The 17,477-nt window shown below is 50.0% G+C and overlaps 1 protein-coding gene across 4 annotated transcripts in view; it reads right to left on the bottom strand.

Moving 5' to 3' along the window:
• Positions 1-1,196: 1,196 nt before the first annotated feature.
• NDRG1 (N-myc downstream regulated 1) overlaps positions 1,197-17,477 on the bottom strand; it is a 61,326-nt gene continuing 45,045 nt past the window's right edge. For all 4 annotated transcript variants that reach the window (XM_011938144.1, XM_011938145.1, XM_011938147.1 and 1 more), the window contains 7 exons: positions 14,433-14,536; positions 12,717-12,773; positions 11,878-11,929; positions 10,628-10,675; positions 8,361-8,396; positions 6,024-6,075; positions 1,197-3,142 (listed from right to left, as the gene is read on the bottom strand). In XM_011938144.1, coding sequence (XP_011793534.1) covers positions 2,901-3,142; positions 6,024-6,075; positions 8,361-8,396; positions 10,628-10,675; positions 11,878-11,929; positions 12,717-12,773; positions 14,433-14,536 — 591 coding nt within the window. In that variant the 3' untranslated portion in view covers positions 1,197-2,900. The remainder of the gene's footprint in view (positions 3,143-6,023; positions 6,076-8,360; positions 8,397-10,627; positions 10,676-11,877; positions 11,930-12,716; positions 12,774-14,432; positions 14,537-17,477) is intronic.

The following is a 17,477-nucleotide window of genomic DNA, read 5'->3' as shown; positions in this document are numbered from 1 at the left end:
GAGAAACTGTTACAAGCCAGAGGAAGCTGAGCATGACAACAAAACGTAATGGGGTGTCCTGGATGGGATCCTGGACAGAAAGAGGACATTAGGGGAACCCCAGTGAATTCTCAATATGGCTCAGGGCTTAGTTAACAGCAACGTCCAACTGATCTCCTGGTTGTGACAAGTATGCAGTAACATCAGGTATTAATGACAGGGGTCACTGAGTACAGGCTATATGGCAACTCGCTGTATTCTTTGCAACTGTCTGTACATTTTCAACTAATCTTAGTTAAAATAAGAGGTTATACTAAAATCTTTTAACTTTTTTTTAATGTAGAATAGAAAGCAAGCATTACAATGGTTGTCATTGGGCATGAGAAAAGGAATGGTCTTTGCACATACATTTTTTTGTAATCCAAACAAAATGTAGCCTGGGTACAGTGACTCACGCCTATAATCCCAGCACTCTGGGAGGCCTAGGTGGACGGATCCCTTGAGGTCAGGAGTTCAAGACCAGCCTGGCCATGGCAAAACCCCATCTCTACTAAAAATAAAAAATAAACATAAAAATAAATTATCTGGGCATGGTGGCGCATGCCTGTAATCCCAGCTACTCAGGAGGCTGAGGCAGGAGAACTGCTTGAACCTGGGACGCAGAGGTTGCAGTGAGCCAAGATCGTGCCACTTGACTTGAGTCTGGGTGACAAACTGAGACTATTGTCTCAAAAAATAAAAATAAATGTTAAAAATAAAAAAGCTGTTTTCCTCAAATTATAGGTTGAAAAGTTTTATCCTCTTATCACTGTGCTGTCTAAGCTATTGGTCACTTGAAGTGCAGCTGGTCTGAAAGGGCCGTTGAGTGTGAAAGACAGACTAGAGTTCCCAGAATGAAAAAGGAATGCAAAAGACCTGCGCAATAGTTTTTATGGCAGTGGTAATATTTTAGACATCTTGAGATAAATGTATTATTAAAATTAATTTCGTCCATTTCTTTCTACTTTTGAAAACGAGGCCACCAGGAAATTAGAAGTAACATATCAGCTGACTTAAATTTCTGCTGGACGTGCTGCTCTGAAGCAAAGAATTCCAGAGATGAGGGGCTGGGGCCCCCTAGGTGTCAAGGATGGGCAACCCCCAGTGAAACAGCCATCCCTGCACTGTAATGTTTCACACACACAATCTCTCAGGGACACAGAAAAGACACAAGCCGCTGCAAAGTTACAAATTTATTGGTCTGGAAATAAATACAAATATCTCATTAAGAAACTCCTCTGAAGGCTTGTGCACAATAGTTTCCCATCTGTACTCAGCCTCTCTTGCCCCGATCCCCGACTTTTCTGCGCAAGGCCAGGGAAGGCCTCCAAGGTGATGGGCGGCAGGTAACGAGTCATTGCCTCTCATGCCACCTGGAAGGCTGGACTACTTCTTCCTTCTCCCAACCGCGGGGTCCCAGAAATCCTCGGGCCCCAGCGGCTGACTTACAATGCTCAACTCACTCTGACCAAACTTCCTATGAGAAAATCCACGGTGAGCCAAAATGAAAAGTACAAGGCAGTAGTACAGGAGCCTGGCAGCTGCGCTGGCCGCCCAGAAACGTCAGTGGTGCTGCCCCATTCGGCGAAAGGTTAGGGAGCAGGAAAAGAGGAAGCAGAAGAGGGAAGGGAAGTCCCATGGAATACGTATTCCAGAATCCTTACATTTTCTCAGCCAGCGCTCCCCACATGAGTTCCCACCCCCACCCACACAAGAATAAAGAGTTCTGAGGATCCAAGAACGTGACTCGGTCAGGTAGCTTCAGCTACTGAGTTCACGTTCTAGCCCAGCTGTCGAAGATTGAAAACTGGATTTAACCCAATCACACAAAATTCCTGGAACCAAGCTGGGATCCACAGAAATCACAACTGCACTGGATCCCAACACAACCACAAGGAATCCCTTACATCGAGTAACCCCAATTCTGCCCCCACCCCAATGCTTCTATCCCGGCCCCTGAAAGGACACTCATCACAGCCAGGGCAGCTATGGAATGTTTCCCTCCATTCCAAGGAATGCAAAACAAATCTAAATGATCTTCTCCCTGAACAAGAATCATCACTCGCTCACGTATCGGGGTGGGAAGTTGGGCTGTGGAGAAGAGGCAGAAAGCAGAACTAAAGCCTTCAAAAACCATGATGCGCAACATTTGCTGAAACATTTTTCTCTGTAAAGCCAGAAGATTTTGTTGCCTGCTTTTGCTGCACATTAAGAGGATGCTAGAAAAATCAAGCTTGTTTTCTTCTGCATTCAAAGCTTCCTAGATGCACCAACTTTAAAAATCTGTTTCTTCAAGTTAACTGCATAGATTGGTTGTTCCAAATGCCTCTAGCCTCAACATAAATCCCACCTTTTCCCCCTTCCTGTTTTGCCTGTTTCAAAGAGGTCCCTGCACGTCACTATTACCCCCCTCCTGAAATGAGAAAAGGATTTTGTTTCCAGAAACTGGTTCAGTTTCTCCTCAGTTAAAGAGGAAACAGGAAGTGGGCGGCTGGCCTTCTCACCAAGCACCCATTTGAACCAGGATGCTCAGGGCAGCCTAGGCTTGGCTTTGTGAAGTGTGCGCTGCTATGTGTCTTGTTTTTGGCAGTTTGGTGTCTCTGAGGCAGGGGAGGAGAGTGGCAACTCGCCACTGGTTAATGGAAGAGGATGCGAACGCAGAGATGCTTGCTTCCTTCCTCTGGTCCACTGCCACCCAGCCTTTGGAGAGGGCACCCACATAATAAGACCCCATTTGTCTCCACCAGAGCTCACTCTTACAAAATAAGCTTTGGATTAATACCGAGTTAGGCGCAGTGTGGCAGGCAGGGGGCGAAAAGGGGCTGGGGAGGAGGGGGCCGCTACAGAGATCAGAGTCCGGGGGTGGCGGCTGGGCAGGCCGCCTAGCAGGAGACCTCCATGGACTTGGGCCCAGCGTTGTTACCGGCTGCACCCGAGTTGGGGGTGATGTCCAGGTGGGCCCCCTCGCTGGTGTGGGAGCGGCTGCGGGTGCCCTCGCTGGTGTGGGAGCGGCTGCGGGTGCCCTCGCTGGTGTGGGAGCGGCTGCGGGTGCCATCCAGAGAAGTGACGCTGGAACCAGAGGCTGTGCGGGACCGCATCAGGCGGGTCATGCTAGCCGAGGGCACTAGGGGGACAAGAAACAGCCAGTTAGAGGGCAGGAGACTGCCAAGTGAGGAGCCAGGCATGCCCATCCACCAACCACACGCCCTTCTACGTGCCAACCCCAGAGAAGCCTTGATCCCTGCAGCCATCCAGCTGCTGGGCCCCCGTCCTCTCCATGTCCACTCACAGAGAGAGACGGCGAGGCCCATATGAGGGAAAGAACTGCTGCACTCACACCATGAGTGACTTGAACCCAGATCTGGGTCTGCACCCCAATTCTGCCACCTCTTAAAAGCTGTGCAATTTTGAGAGTATCCCCCTAAGCCTCCCTGTTCCCATCTGTAAAGGGATGTTAATACCGACCCCTGGTATCAGCACCCGTGTGTACACCCATGACCCCATGCTGTCCATGATCACTGGAGCAGGGAGGACACCTGGGGTCAGCCGGGCTCGGCCCTGCACATCACACGTGGGGAAATGGAGAGGGGCCACGTGGAAAGTTCCTGGCAGGGCTATTTGTTGTCATCTCTCTTCCCCAAAGAAGCCTGTCAGCCCAGGTGCTAACAAGGGCGCTGCCTATTCTTTGGGATCTTCTCTAAGACCTCAAATGTTCTTGCGCATGGCACGTGCTGATGGGGTGAAATGAGGGGGAACAATCCTGCCCACCTGTACCGGATGAGACAGTGCCCTGCAAGATTCACACCCACCTGAAACTTCAGAAGGGAACCTTATTTGGAAATAGGGTCTTTGCATCTGTAATTAGTTAAGGATCTCGACATGAAACCATCCTGGGTTGACAGGGAACCCTAAACCCAACGACTGTGATGCCCTTACAGAAACAGCACATAGGGATACGCAGGGGAGAAGTCCACGCAAAGACAGAGGCCGAGATTGGAGCGATGCAGCCACAAGCCACGTAAAGCCAAGGATCGCTGGGGCCATCAGAAGCCAGGAAGAGGCAGGGAAGGTTCTTCCATAGTGCTGTTGGAGGCAGCAAGGCCCTGCCCACACCTTGATTTTGGACTTTAGGCCTTCTGAACTTTGAGAGAATGGATTTCTACTGTTTTCAGTCACCCAGTCTGTGGAGCTTTGTTAGGGCAGCTTTAGGAAACTAGTATCCCACCCACCTGAAGCATCATGGCTAGGAGGCCACAAGGAGTCACAGATATCAGCAACAGGGGCAGCTGATCCACACCAAGCATGCAGGGCTTATGTTATCTCCCTGATAGGCACAGGGAGGGGCTTTTGATGGCAGGTACTCCCAAAGAGAATTAATCCTTGCTGAACTATCTTAAAGAGCTAGTTTTGAATTCAGAAAGAATTGGGGTCAATGCCACATCCGCAGCTCACATACTTCCCTGAGCCCCTACTTCTCACCCACAAATCTGGGATTTCTACTGAGGAGGATGAGAAGGACACAGTAAGCACTGATGTCAGGTGTGCAAAGGGTTCATTAAGCCAGTCCCTGCAGTGTGCAGGCGGCCAGTGACCAGTTTCTTTCCTTCTCTTTGGCTGATGCCTTTGAGACCATAGCTCTTCCTGGTTTTTTCCCCCCAAGACCTGCAGGAGGCTTTGGGTTTCTGGAAATAGATGCTGATTTGGGGAGAAAGATGAGGTCTAGCATTCACTTCCTTTTTCTCCAGAACACACTCTCAAGGCAGAAATCCAAACCCTGGCGGGGCCAAGACAAACAGGAGTCACAATTTACACTGTGCAGGGTAAAGCAGGGCTGCCTCACGGCTCTCTCCATGGCTATCTCCAGTGACAGCCTTTGCCTGCAACTTCCGCTGGGGAAAGCAAGCTAGAAAGGCAGGAGCCCCACTGGCAGATAGCTTCTGCTGGAAGAGGGCACCTGGGGATGTGGATCCCGCCTGAGCCTGAGGCATGGAAATCAGACCTGCCAGCCCTGCCTTGCTAGAGCTAATCATGGCTGAGGCCAATGCTAGGACTGCAGTCAGCTTACCAAGCATACTCTTACTATCTACATGGGCAAACAGTTTAAGGAAATGATAAAAGGGATCAGAAGTTCAATACCTTCCTAGTAAGGATGGACACACAAATTATAGTTCCAAAACAGTGGGGTCAGAAGAACCACTAGTCATGTCAGGGCCGGACTATGGCTGACAAGCCCACAGCACCGACTGGCTGCTGTTCAGCTGAGTTACAACTTGCCAGGGTCTGTCCTAGTCCTGGGACAGAACTTCTGGAAAAAAAGGCTGTATGTGTCTAACAAACTGTAACTGCAAAGTAAGAATTAGCGAGTCCCTGAATGATGCTTCCAATGCATCCTCCACTTCCCAAAGCTCATGACTCGAATGTGGCATGCTCCACCTTGAATATAAGCAACTTTGTTAGCCACTTCCACAGAACTTCAGTCTTCAAAGAACTTCCACATATCCGCCCTCTACTCCCTGCTTAGATCCCCGAAGCCTCAGCTTCATCATTGATAAGATGGACTAAGAATATGTCAAAGGAGTACTGTGATAGTTCAATGAGATAAAATAATGTGTTAGTATATCTTTCATCACTGACACCACCTTCATCATTACTATAGCTGGTGGTCTCTTAAAACTTGTGATCAAAATTTTAAAAACTGTTATTGTTTCACTGTTTGTCACTGTCTTGGTGCTTAAAGGGACAGTCCTCATCCTAAACCTCCCAAAACCCCTGGTGTGAAGCAACTTCTGTTCAACAAAGGAGGAAAAATGAGCCTCGCTGGTATAAATGAGAGGCTTGACCTTCCAGGCTGCCACGCGCCCTCCACACACCTAAATGTTTCTTCCCAGAAAGCTGAAGCTGGCCAGGGGGACAGATAATTGCTCATCCAAGCCTGGCTCAGGACAGAGCACTTCCAATTCCAACACGTGCCCTGACCCACTGCACACGAGGAACGCCATACTCACTGTATCCCATGCCCTGCACGAAGTACTTGAAGGCCTCAGCGAGCTTGGCTGGCTGCGAGAGACAGGGAGAGAAAACGCAGTCAGTTGCTGGGGGACCCGATCACCCGAGGCCACAGGGTGTGTGCCTGTGGTCACCTTCATTTGAGAGCTTGGCTCCAGACAAAAGCCATCACATGTTGACAGGACAAAACACAAAAGTAAAAGGAAGACTATGGGATAATGATGGGATATTCACCCCACAGCTGTGGAACTTGGACAAGTTACAGGACCTGTCTGAGCCAGTTTCCTCACCTGTAATACAGGGTAGAGTATCACAGCTATTTCTGTGTGTCTCCAGGGAGATTACATTCCACAGAGGAACATGTCTAACCCAGCATGTGGAACATAACAGCATCGCCATCGTGAGCCACTCCCCGTGCAAGGGGCTTTGCTGCATTCAATCATTTACTCCTGATAACCCCTTATGAGGTCACTGCTACCTTAGATACATTTCATAGCTGAACAGGTTTGGAGAGGTAAATCCACTCAGGGTCCCACAATAAGTAAGTGGCGGGTCCTGTAGATTAACCCAGGGCTCTCCAAACTCAAAACACTCGTTCTTGAGGCAAGTCACTATCAGCCTCAATAGCAGGCTGGCTGAAAGAAGGGATGATGGATAGATGAATGGTTGGAAAGAAAAGGATGGATGGGATGATGAAAGGAAGCGGAGGGGAGGGGAGGGGAGGGGAGGGAAGGGAAGGGAAGGGAGGAAGGAAGGATAGATGGATTAAAAAAAGAATTGGTGGGCAGAAGGAAGGAAAAAAAGATAAATATGAACAAAAGAAGGACAAATAAAAGGAAGAAAGGATATGGAGAAGAATGAATGGATGGTGGCTGGATGGTTCACTGGATGGGTAGACAAACCAATTAATTAACAACTCACTGGGTTACTTTAAGTGAACTGTGTATGGCACACTGAGACCACATCCAGTTCTGCCAGTTCTCTCAGTTCATTTAACGTAAACTAGGAGGTGAATGCTCAAGTATCATGGGCATACATGCAAGGCATATCTGTTCTTCAGTTAATTCCAACTGTTCTATCCAGTGCCCTGGGTCCTATTCTCCTGAGGCAGTGAGAGGGCACTGGTAGAGGCTGGGCTGACCCCCTCCCTGCTCTCCACCAACTCCTGCCAGGACTCCACAAAGAGCCAAGTGACATTTAAAAGACAGGCTATGCTCAAATTGCCCTCTGGAATTTGTGTGTCAGTGGAAGAAAGAGACAAGAGAAGCAGGTCAGGGCTGCAGGGAACAGGGACGCCTGTGTTCAAGATGATGAAGAGAACCAAGAACACAGGCTTGGGAATGAGAATTCCCGGGCCCAGTTTTAGCTCCAGTAATCATGGGCAATCTCTCTCAACTTTTGGCCTGTCTCCTCTTCTGTGACACTGGGATAAAATGCTTGCTCTTCCCACCTCTGAGTACTATTGCAAGGACCTAATTTAATCAAGGATGGGAAAACCCTGTGTAAACATACACCCAACTTGCAAGGGCACAAGGACGACAGTGTTACACAGGAATTGCTCCTCCCTGTGCTGGTGTCCCCGAAGCCTGTGCTAGTTGAACTCCTCTGAAGCTCTGAAAATTCTTTTAATTATGACCAGGGTTACATCTGTTCTCATTTTACGTAGAGAAAGGGAAAAAGGAGGAAGAAAGAGGCAGGGCAGGTTTTGGATCAAAAAGATGACAGAAAACTCCACTTCATTTTAAGATAGAACACAAAACTATCAGGATATAAAATTATAAGACAACAGATTAGAAGTTTACTTGTCAGGTTGGTGAGATTCTTTATAGGAGGGGAAATTGAAGGGATCGGTTACGCAGCAAACACATTACGTTGATCAATGTGTTTATTTGTACATGTGCACACACATTTACACATGCACACACAGAGACATGTGTACACATGCACACCCGCACACACACATGCATACACACACGCACAATTTGGCATCCTCTCCTCCATGTCCCTCTGCTCTGGGATGGAGCTTCTCGGGGCCCTTCACTCCAGCAGAAGCCCGTGGTCTTTGGGGCAGACAAACCTAGATTTTGATCCATGATGACCAAGGTGTGTCTACTTGGCAAATCCCCCAACCTCTGTGAACCGCAGTATCACCCACTCCACAAGGGTTGGCTCCTAGGGGATCAGAGTCCTCCTATATAGCACCTTTTCCCAACAGTCCACAAACTGTCATCCGATGTCACAGCAAAGCGATGAGGGAACAAGTGTCACAGAGGCACATGCACTCCACCCAGGGGGAGGCGACAGCTGGCTAATGCAAAAGCCAAGGTGGCACTCACCTGGGAGATCTGTGGGAGACCGCCACAGTCCGCCATCTAGGAGACAGGGAAGCTGGTTAGTGCCAAACACCACAGCCAAGGCCATCTGAGCTAAGCTTGTTCTGAAAGGGTGCCCATCTGCCCGCTGCCCGGCCCTGCCTTGTCCCGCCTTACAAAGGAGGAACAGGGTGGACTGTGGGTAGGGAGCATTCCAGCCCCACCAAGCAAGGTTGCTGGTGTCCCCGTGGCAACCATCACTTGCAGCTTACTATGTGCCAGGCACTACGCTAGGCCCCATAGATAATTTCACTCCATTCCCCAAGAACCATGGAAGGTACAGCTGTCCCATTTTACAGGCAGAAACTGGGCCAGAAAGAGCTTGAGGAACTCGCAAGGTTCCAGGCCAGGATCTGTCTGACCCGAAAGGGTTTGATAAAGAAGGCCCTTTTCAGATACTCCCTTTGTTCCCTCAAAAGGTTGAGTTTGGGTTGAATTTGGGTCTTCGGGCCGGATTCAGCTCCTGACTGGTACCCTTCCTAAATGGTGGATGTTCAAAGTCCCTGTGAAATCTCCAAACCTCAAGAGGCCACTGCAGCCTGTGAGAGCGTGCAGCCAGACTGGACATGAGCAGGGCTGATGGCAAGGGAGCAGGGGGAGGCTGTGGGGAGGGTGGCCTGGGGTGAAATGGGGCTGGAGGAGTTCGTGGGAGTGGAGAGGCTGTGGGCATCTTACAGCCCAGGCGCCTCAAGTCTGGACACCCAACACTAGCCACAAAGCGACACTGACCTGGGGCAGGCCTCAGCCCAACCAGCATGCAGGGAGCAGCATGTCAAAATGTTCCCTCCAGGCGGGGCACTCGGCACATGAGGCTGGTGCTGTGGAAGTCTCCAGAATCAGGCCTCAGTGAGTTCTGTTTCTGGGTCTACCATCAGATCGGCCGCCCAACCTCAGTCAGGCCACCTACCCTTTGCTATAGGGTGTAGTTGAATTGTGTCCCCCAAACAGACATACCTAAGTCCTAACCCCAGTACCTATCCACGTGGCCGTACTTGGAAACAGGGTATTTGCAGGTACAATCAAGTTAAGATGAGGTCACACTGGATTAGAGTGGACCCTAAATCTAATGGCTGATGTTATTAAAAGAAGAAGGAAGTCTGGACACAGACGCAGTGATACAATAGGGAGAGTGCTGCGTGAGGATGGAGGCAGAGACTAGAGCAATGCATCTACCAGCTAAGGTGCACCAAGTGTGGCCAGCAGCCACCAGAAGCTGGAAGAGGCAGGCAGCATTCTCCCCCAGCACGGAAGGAGCACGGCCTTGCCCACACCTTGATTTCAGACTTTCAGCTTCCAGAACTATCAGGGAATAAATATCTGTTGCTTTAAGCCACCCATTTTGCGATACTTGTGACAACCGCCCTCAAAGTATGGCATTATGCAAGCTTGACGCCCAGCAGCTTCTAATCTTGCAATTTCCTTCTGAAGGAATCTTGAAAGAAAATCTACGTAAAGAGCCCAATACAGGAAAACAGCCTCCCACTCAATAAGTATCGGACACCCCCCACATGCTTTTCAAAGGCATTCTGCTTCTATGGGGGAAGTTGAGGGCACGGTGACCTACAGATGCCACTTCCTTGTCCTTCCCCCAGGGCAAGGGAGCCGCCTCATCTCCACCCAGGTCGCTCCTGGCCACCTGCCCCTGCAGGGGTGCACCCGGGCTGAGAGGCCCCTCTGAAAGGTTCCCACTCTTGTGCTGCATCTACGGACGAGACTGCCACAAACAGCCGGTGGTTTGCATTGTGCAATCAGTCATAACTGGCAAGGGACTGGTAGAGGTTGCTACAGACCCTCAAATCCAGCTGCGAGCGAGCTAGCACACCATGTGCTCAGATGAACTTGCTGGAGAAAGTCCTGACCTTCCCCGGCCGTGGGACGTCTCATCTTCTCTTATTGTGACAAGCAGAGCCCCTCTTGGAGGAATGTCCTGGCCCCGGCCTATGGAGGGCCCCTGCCAAGTCATCCCTGGTCTCTCTATCCCCAAAACCCTCAGACCAGCAGCCTGTTGATTCCTGCAGTCCCACAGAAGGATCCCTCATCTTTGCAGCCTCAGATCGCCAGTCGGCACCCAACATATGTTCATAAACAGATGTTCATAAACAGATAGATTAAATCATTAACTCTATGGTTTCTGATCCTGTGCCTTGCCTTTTTCAAGCCTAACTCAATGTTGCAGAAAACGTGAGTTTCTAAGAAATAACAAACACAAACCCCCATTGTTTTCCCTGTACCTTGAGGAGAGTGGTCTTTGTTGGGTCCAATTTCGAGTTGCACTCCACCTGCACAAGAGGGAGGAAATCTGTTAATTCTTTACGTGAAGCCAAAGTCAAAACATCTCCCCCTTCCCTGCCACTCTGCCGCCGTCACCAGAAACTCCAGTATTTCTGCTGGCAAAGAAGAAAGTATGTGGGGTTTGGGATTCAGCAGATGTGGCTTTAAATCCAAGCCTTGCCATTACCAGCTGTGACAACTTGGATAAGTTATAACTTCTTTGGGCCTCAGTTTCCTCATCAATAAAATGGAGATAAGATCTTTTTTCAAAGGGTCGTTATGAAGAGTAGCTGAAATGTAAACAGTACTGCAGAAATATCTGCTAAATAAATATCCTTGTTTAACCAGCAGCTGCCAGAAATTCTACAGTTTTAACATTCCCAGATCTAACAACTATTCTTCATGTAAAATCACGCTGACCAAGCTGGCTTCTCTCTTCATTTTGTCAGTGACCCTCTCGAAAGGGGCATCCGGAATTGCGAAGAATACCCACATGTAACCCATGATGTTCAAAATGCCTAAAGTAAAACTATCACCTCCCTTGATCAGAACAGTGTATCTCTATTGATGTATCCCATGATTATCTCCAGTTGGTCAGCCCGTAAGAAATTCATGGTTCGTTAAGGCATGCCAAGTATTTACTACATGAACATTCGCAAATGTCACTCTGAAGATCACTGCACAAGGCCTGGCAGTACTCCAGGACTCTGATCCATAGCCCCTAAGTCTTCCATCCCCCCAGCTGTGGGGTTGTCTGAAAGGCAGAGTCCTCTCTTGCTGCCACAAAGTTGCAGGTGGGAGTTAAGGGGTGAAAGGAGTCAGGAAGCTTTCCTAAGCCCTGCCTCCCAGTGCCTCTCTCACCTGCCAGCTCATCAGGCACCAATCAGTTTGGAAAGATCCTTCTGCTTCCCAAATAAGAGGCGAGTCTCCTTGCCAGGAAGCCAAGTGGCAAACACGCCCATATAAACAAAGATCGGAAGGTGAGGGGACCTGGGAGAGGAGACACTGCCAGGCAACCAGGACTGGCAGCCACCAGGGAAACAGACTAGTGGCTGGGCCCTCTGCCCAAAGGCCAATGTGGTATTTCAGAGAAACATCACCTGCCCTGATGGGGCAGAGGAGAGAAGGGGCAGGCAGGGCCACTTCAACAAAGTCAACCAGACTTTGCCTGTTGAATTAAACACAGAAACCAGCTGTGATTTCTACATACCACGGCATCCACCGCAGGCGAGCTGTCCCCAACCACCAACAGAGCAGGACACCTGGGGTCAGGGACAGAGCGGAGAATTAGCACAAGGTTCCTTTCAAGATTGTCCCACTCCCAGGCCTGTCAGGCCGGGGCCTGCATTCTACAACAGTGTCATTTTGGTTTCCCCAACACCCTTTGCTCTTTGACTTCATTCTCCTTTGATCTTAGGATAAAATTGGTTACTAGTCCTTTACAACTTCGTATGAATTTCAGCCAGGGAACTTCTGTGCCCCAGTGCTTTTATTTTAAAGCATCTTCTCCTCAAGGATGGATGAGCAGGACTTAGCTGGTAATCAAGACCCAAACGAGAACAGCACGAAGGACAAAGGCAATGACGTGCCAGGTTCCCAAGTGTCACAGAACGTGGCACACTCAGCCACAAAAAGACACCGTCATTACTGGTGGAAACCCAGTTAGTTCTGTCCACGACTGTCTTTTCCTCCTGGACATACAGAGCACTGTAAGACTGGGTCCTGTGCTATCCATCCCTAGGCTTCATGGAACAAAGCCTCACACAGTTATTGACGTAGTAGGTGCTTAATAAATGCTGTCCCAAGTACAATCAACAATCTTTCTCCAAGATCAAAGGCCTATGTCATGGAGACACCCTAGAAACTGAGGCCACCAGCACAGGGAGAAATCCAAGTCAGGCTGTGTATCACTCAGTCTCTGGGTGGAACATACCCAGGTCTCACTGACACAATGTCCTGCCACACTCAGAAAGAAGGCCCTGCCAGCAAGGCCACATTCACAGGCGGCAGCCCCGACTGCAAGTGCTGGGCGAGAGAAAAGCCACTCACTGCAGGGTGACTGTGTGGGTTCCCGGCATTGGTCGCTCAATCTCCAGGTCACGCCGGCTGCAGGAAACAAATGCGTCATTAGCATGAGCAGTCTTCGCCTGGAGAAAGCTCCCACTCCCACCCAGCCAAGCCCAGGAGGTCCTGCCAGTGGCCATTCTGGCAAACCACCCACATCCCCAACTTGCGAGAGGCCCTGTGGCTTTCAGCGCTCCACTCCCTCTTGGTGTCCACAGACCTGGTTAGAGGGACAGCAGGACCCATGCATTTCAAGCAGAGTCCCCCTCATTTTGTCACAAATATTTGTGTGGCTTTTTTTTTCCAGGAGTACATGTCAGGTCTTCCACCCCAGAGGGCCCCTGCCTTCCCTGTCCCCCTAGTCAGAGCCCCCACCTGACAGTGGGGGCCACCTCCCAAATGTTCTCGCAGCCTCTTAAGTCCCAGCCTCACCAGCTCTGAGTCCTCTATAAAGCACCCAAACGATCTCTTTAAAACTCAGTCCTCATCTTTCCATTCCCTGTCTCAAACCCTGTGGTGCCTTCCCACTGCACTAGTGTGAGGCCCAGTGTGGGCCCGGCCCAGTGCCGACCGCCCTCCCTGCACGCAGTCACCCACCCTTTCTGCTATCTTGCAGCTCCCAACATGAGAAGCTCTTTCTCAGCTCACAGCCTGGAGTTAGACAAGCAGGATCCAAATCATGCTCTGCCACTTTCTAGCTGTGTGGCCTTGGGGAGAACACAGGACCTCTCTGCGCCTTTGCTTCCTCAACAGGAAATGACAATACTACCAGGACCTTCAGAGTGGGATTTTGAGAGGGGCCAGTTAATTACTGCGCTATCTGTGCAGGCAAGCTAAGCGTGTGGAGTCTGTGGGTTGTGCTGGTCTCCTGTGTCTCCAGCACCCAGATGAAAGCCTGACTCACTCCAGTTCTCAGGAAGTATTTGCTACGTGAATGCACGGCCGGGCTTCTCTTTCTTCAGTCACATAGTGAGGATGTTACCACTGAGATGAGGGCGGGATTGCAAAAGGAGGCAAATACTAAGCTCTGTTACAAATGTTAATGTCAAGAAGTCACGTTATTAACATCTGAGCAGAGATAAACACTATGAGGCCTACTTCTATCTCCTGTTTTGGGAGTGTGGCAGAGCTAGCTCAGCAGGTTGAGTGAGCTCTCTGAAAGATTACAGAGTCTCTGGCTGACACCAATGGCCCTGAGCTCTCTCCTCCCCTAGCTGAGCTCCAGATAAGCACCTAGTGCTGGTTGAGAGGGCCACGCCTTAGGCAAAGGCCGTGTTCAGGTCCTCCTTATCCTTGGAATGACAAACTCCCAGAAGCCTGCCTGGATTATTCGCAGCCTCCAGGAGTGCTTTGCTGGTCTCTCACTTAGCTCTTCTTACATTTGGCCTTTTGTGAAGGTCAGCAGCGGGCACACACATTTACGCTCAACCCTCTGAGTGTGCGACTGCGTCCCTCTCACGTCTGCACCCCCAGTGGTCTGGCGTGTTTGTTCAGATCCCTGCAAGACGAGCTGAACTCCAGGAACCAGCTTACAGGCCAGATGTCCTTCCTGGGGACACCTGTCCTATGAATCTATTTGCTCAAACTCAAAGCCTACCTCTTCCACTCATTTTATACCCTCCCTCTCACCTGCCCCATATTTCGGATCTACAGAAGACACCTCATAAATAGCAATGATGTGGCTGAACAACATCCCGATACCTGTTGTAGGCGTTGATGAACAGGTGCAGGTTGCCAGGGTTCATGTCATTCACGATGTGCTGGCGGTAGGTGTGGACCACCTCCACGTTACTGTGCATTTCTTCCTGCATTTAGAGAGGCGAGAAGATGGTCCTCATTGCACTGTGGCCCTGGGCTGGTCACTACTCTCTCGTTCTCCAGGTTATTTGGATACAAAATAAAGATAATAATACCTAATCTACAAGACAGCAACGGATCAAAAAAAAAAAAAAAAAACCCTTCGGGAAAGCAGCACACCCACCCGGGTGCAGACAGGGCTTTCACTATCCGCTGGGAGCAGAAAAGACACCCCATCCTGGAAAGGCCACACCCCACCCTTCCACACCCATTAATTAGGGAGTTTCAATCTGAAGTCAGACACCCTGGATCTAGAACTTAGCTTCATCACTGCCCCGTTCGTGGGCAAATCTTTTAACCTTTCTGAGCCTCACATCTCTCTAAAAAAGAAAAAGGGAAGAGAGAGAATGTTGCCTACACTTCACTAGATTGTAGGACTTAATGGAGGTTGTGTTCTCACCTCTACCAATAGTAACAATTGGATGCAAATGTTAGTAATTATTTTCCAATAGAAAGAGTTGAAAAGAAGTTTTTCATGCTTGAAAAGCAAAACCAACTCACGCAACAGGAAGTTGCTGAAAAGAAGGGCAATTGCAACTCCCACTGTGGCCAACCAGAGCCTTGGCGAAGTCGGCCTCAGCCTCCCGTCTCTGGGTGCTTTTTGAATGTCATTTCTGACAAACAACTTGTTTGCTCTGTTTCTCATTTGTAGGAGGGCAGACACTGTAGGTTTCACACAGGGGTCTGATGTGACCAGTGGCAACCAGATGAGAAGTTGGAGTTGGGGGTCAAAGAAAGCCGGTGTCAAGCTTGAGCTGCGTCCAACAGCCCAGGATCATTTAGGGAGCAAGGAGGTCAACTGGCTACTAAGAGCAAAGTCTGGAAAAGACAATCAGGAATTATGCTGCGATTTCAGATCAAAACCAACTGTAGTGATCTAGGGGCACCCTCAGACATTATGGCCAGACCAACCAGTCTCCAAACAACTTGGGGTACAATCAGATCAGATGCTCAACGCTATGTGTGACATCCCTTCTCCAGTGAAACAGAGACAGTGGCTGTGAAGTTTTCCCAATTCCTATCAGTTTCAGATTACACACTCAGGACAGGGAAAATGTATCCCACGCACTGTGGAATGAATCGTAAAAGGGGAAAGAGGACTCTGGTGGGCTAAGCCGTGGCCCTCAGAAGATATGTCCATGTCAAATCTCTTGAACTTGGGAATGCAAACTTGCTGGGAAAAAAGGGCTTTTGCAGGTGTAATTAATTAAGGATCTTGCTATGAGATCATCCTGGATTACATGAGCCAGGATGAAGTCCAATGGAAAGTATCCTTAAAAGAGGAAGGAGAGGGAGAATTGAAATAGACACAGAGGAGAAGACCACGTGAAGACAGAGGCACAGTGCGGCGTGAGCAGCCACTAGCCAAGGAATGCTGACAACGACCTGGAGCAGTAAGCCAGGTCGAATTTCCCCTAGAGCCTGTGGCAGAGGGGCGGCTCTGCCAGCACTTGATGTCAGAGTTCTAGACTCAGAGCTGTGAGAGAATACACTTTTGTTTTTCGTGTGTGTGTGTGTTTGAGACAGAGTCTCCCTCTGTCTCACCCAGGCTGGAGTGCAATGGCGCAATCTCAGCTCACTGCAGCCTCTGCCTCCCAGGTTCAAGTGATTCTCCTGTCTCAGCCTCCCGAGTAGCTGAGATTACAGGTGCCCACCACACCCTGTTAATTTTGTATTTTTAGTAGAGACAGGGTTTTACCATGTTGGCCAGGCTTGTCTCGAACTCCTGACCTCAGGTGATCCACTTGCCTCAGCCTCCCAAAATGCTGGGATTATAGACGTGAGCCACCGCACTCAGCCCACTTTCATTGTTCTAAGCCATCCTGTTTGTGGTAATTTGTTACAGAAGCCACAGGAAACCAACACAACGGGCAAACCCAGCAGTTGTACCCGCCAACTCCAGAGTGCAGCCTCTGTTCCCTAGTACACTCGCCAGCTCCAGAGTGGGGCCTCTGTTCCCCTCAAACACTCGCCAACTCCAGAGTGGGGCCTCTGTTCCCCTCAAACACTCACCAACTCCCGAGTGGGGCCTCTGTTCCCCTCAAACACTCGCCAACTCCAGAGTGGGGCCTCTGTTCCCCTCACTCACCAACTCCAGAGTGGGGCCTCTGTTTCCCTCATACACTCGCCAACTCCAGAGTGGGGCCTCTGTTTCCCTCAAACACTCACCAACTCCAGAGTGGGGCCTCTGTTCCCCTCAAACACTCGCCAACTCCAGAGTGGGGCCTCTGTTCCCTGGTACACCTGCCAACTCCAGAGTGGGGCCTGTTTCCCCAGGACTCACAGGAGTGTCAGATGGTCACACATGTTAGCTCAGAAGCAGACAGTGGTATATAAGCAAAGCAGGTCACTGCAATTTCAGGCAACCAAGGGGTTTTCCAGACCCTGGGCTTGCAACCAAGCCCATAGCATACGCTTCCCAAGGACAGCTGGCCCCAGCTAGAGACACAAAACCAATGTCTGCGGCCAGGTAGGCTGGGCTGATAAGACGACGACCGCTCACGTCTAGCATGCTGTGAGGGGCTTGGCTCACTCCCCCTCAGTGGGGTGACTCTGCAGAAGAGCAGCTCATCTAAGAGCCAGGCAGCAGCACAGGCAGCCGCCATCCTGCTGCGGTTGCCAGAATGAAGCCAGATTCATAGGTACAAATACCGGCCCCACCTCTCCCTGGCAGAGACCCTACACAAGTCACTCAACGTCTCTGGTCTGTTTCCTCTTCCATAAACTGCGAATGAGAACAGAATTTATCACACAGGTCACAGAGCACCTGGGTAGAATCCTAGTCCTATAGCTAATACTTGTGAGGCTCTTAGGACCGAGTCCCGCACACAGCTAACTCCATGGACATGTTTGCTATAGACCAGATTTATAACAGCCCAGAACTGGAAA

Source organism: Colobus angolensis, unplaced genomic scaffold (assembly GCF_000951035.1).
Source record: "Colobus angolensis palliatus isolate OR3802 unplaced genomic scaffold, Cang.pa_1.0 Scaffold17, whole genome shotgun sequence".
NCBI classification, from domain to species: Eukaryota; Metazoa; Chordata; class Mammalia; order Primates; family Cercopithecidae; genus Colobus; species Colobus angolensis.
The sequence above is the reverse complement of the archived record's forward strand: the minus strand, read 5'-3'. Positions and strand labels throughout refer to the sequence as shown.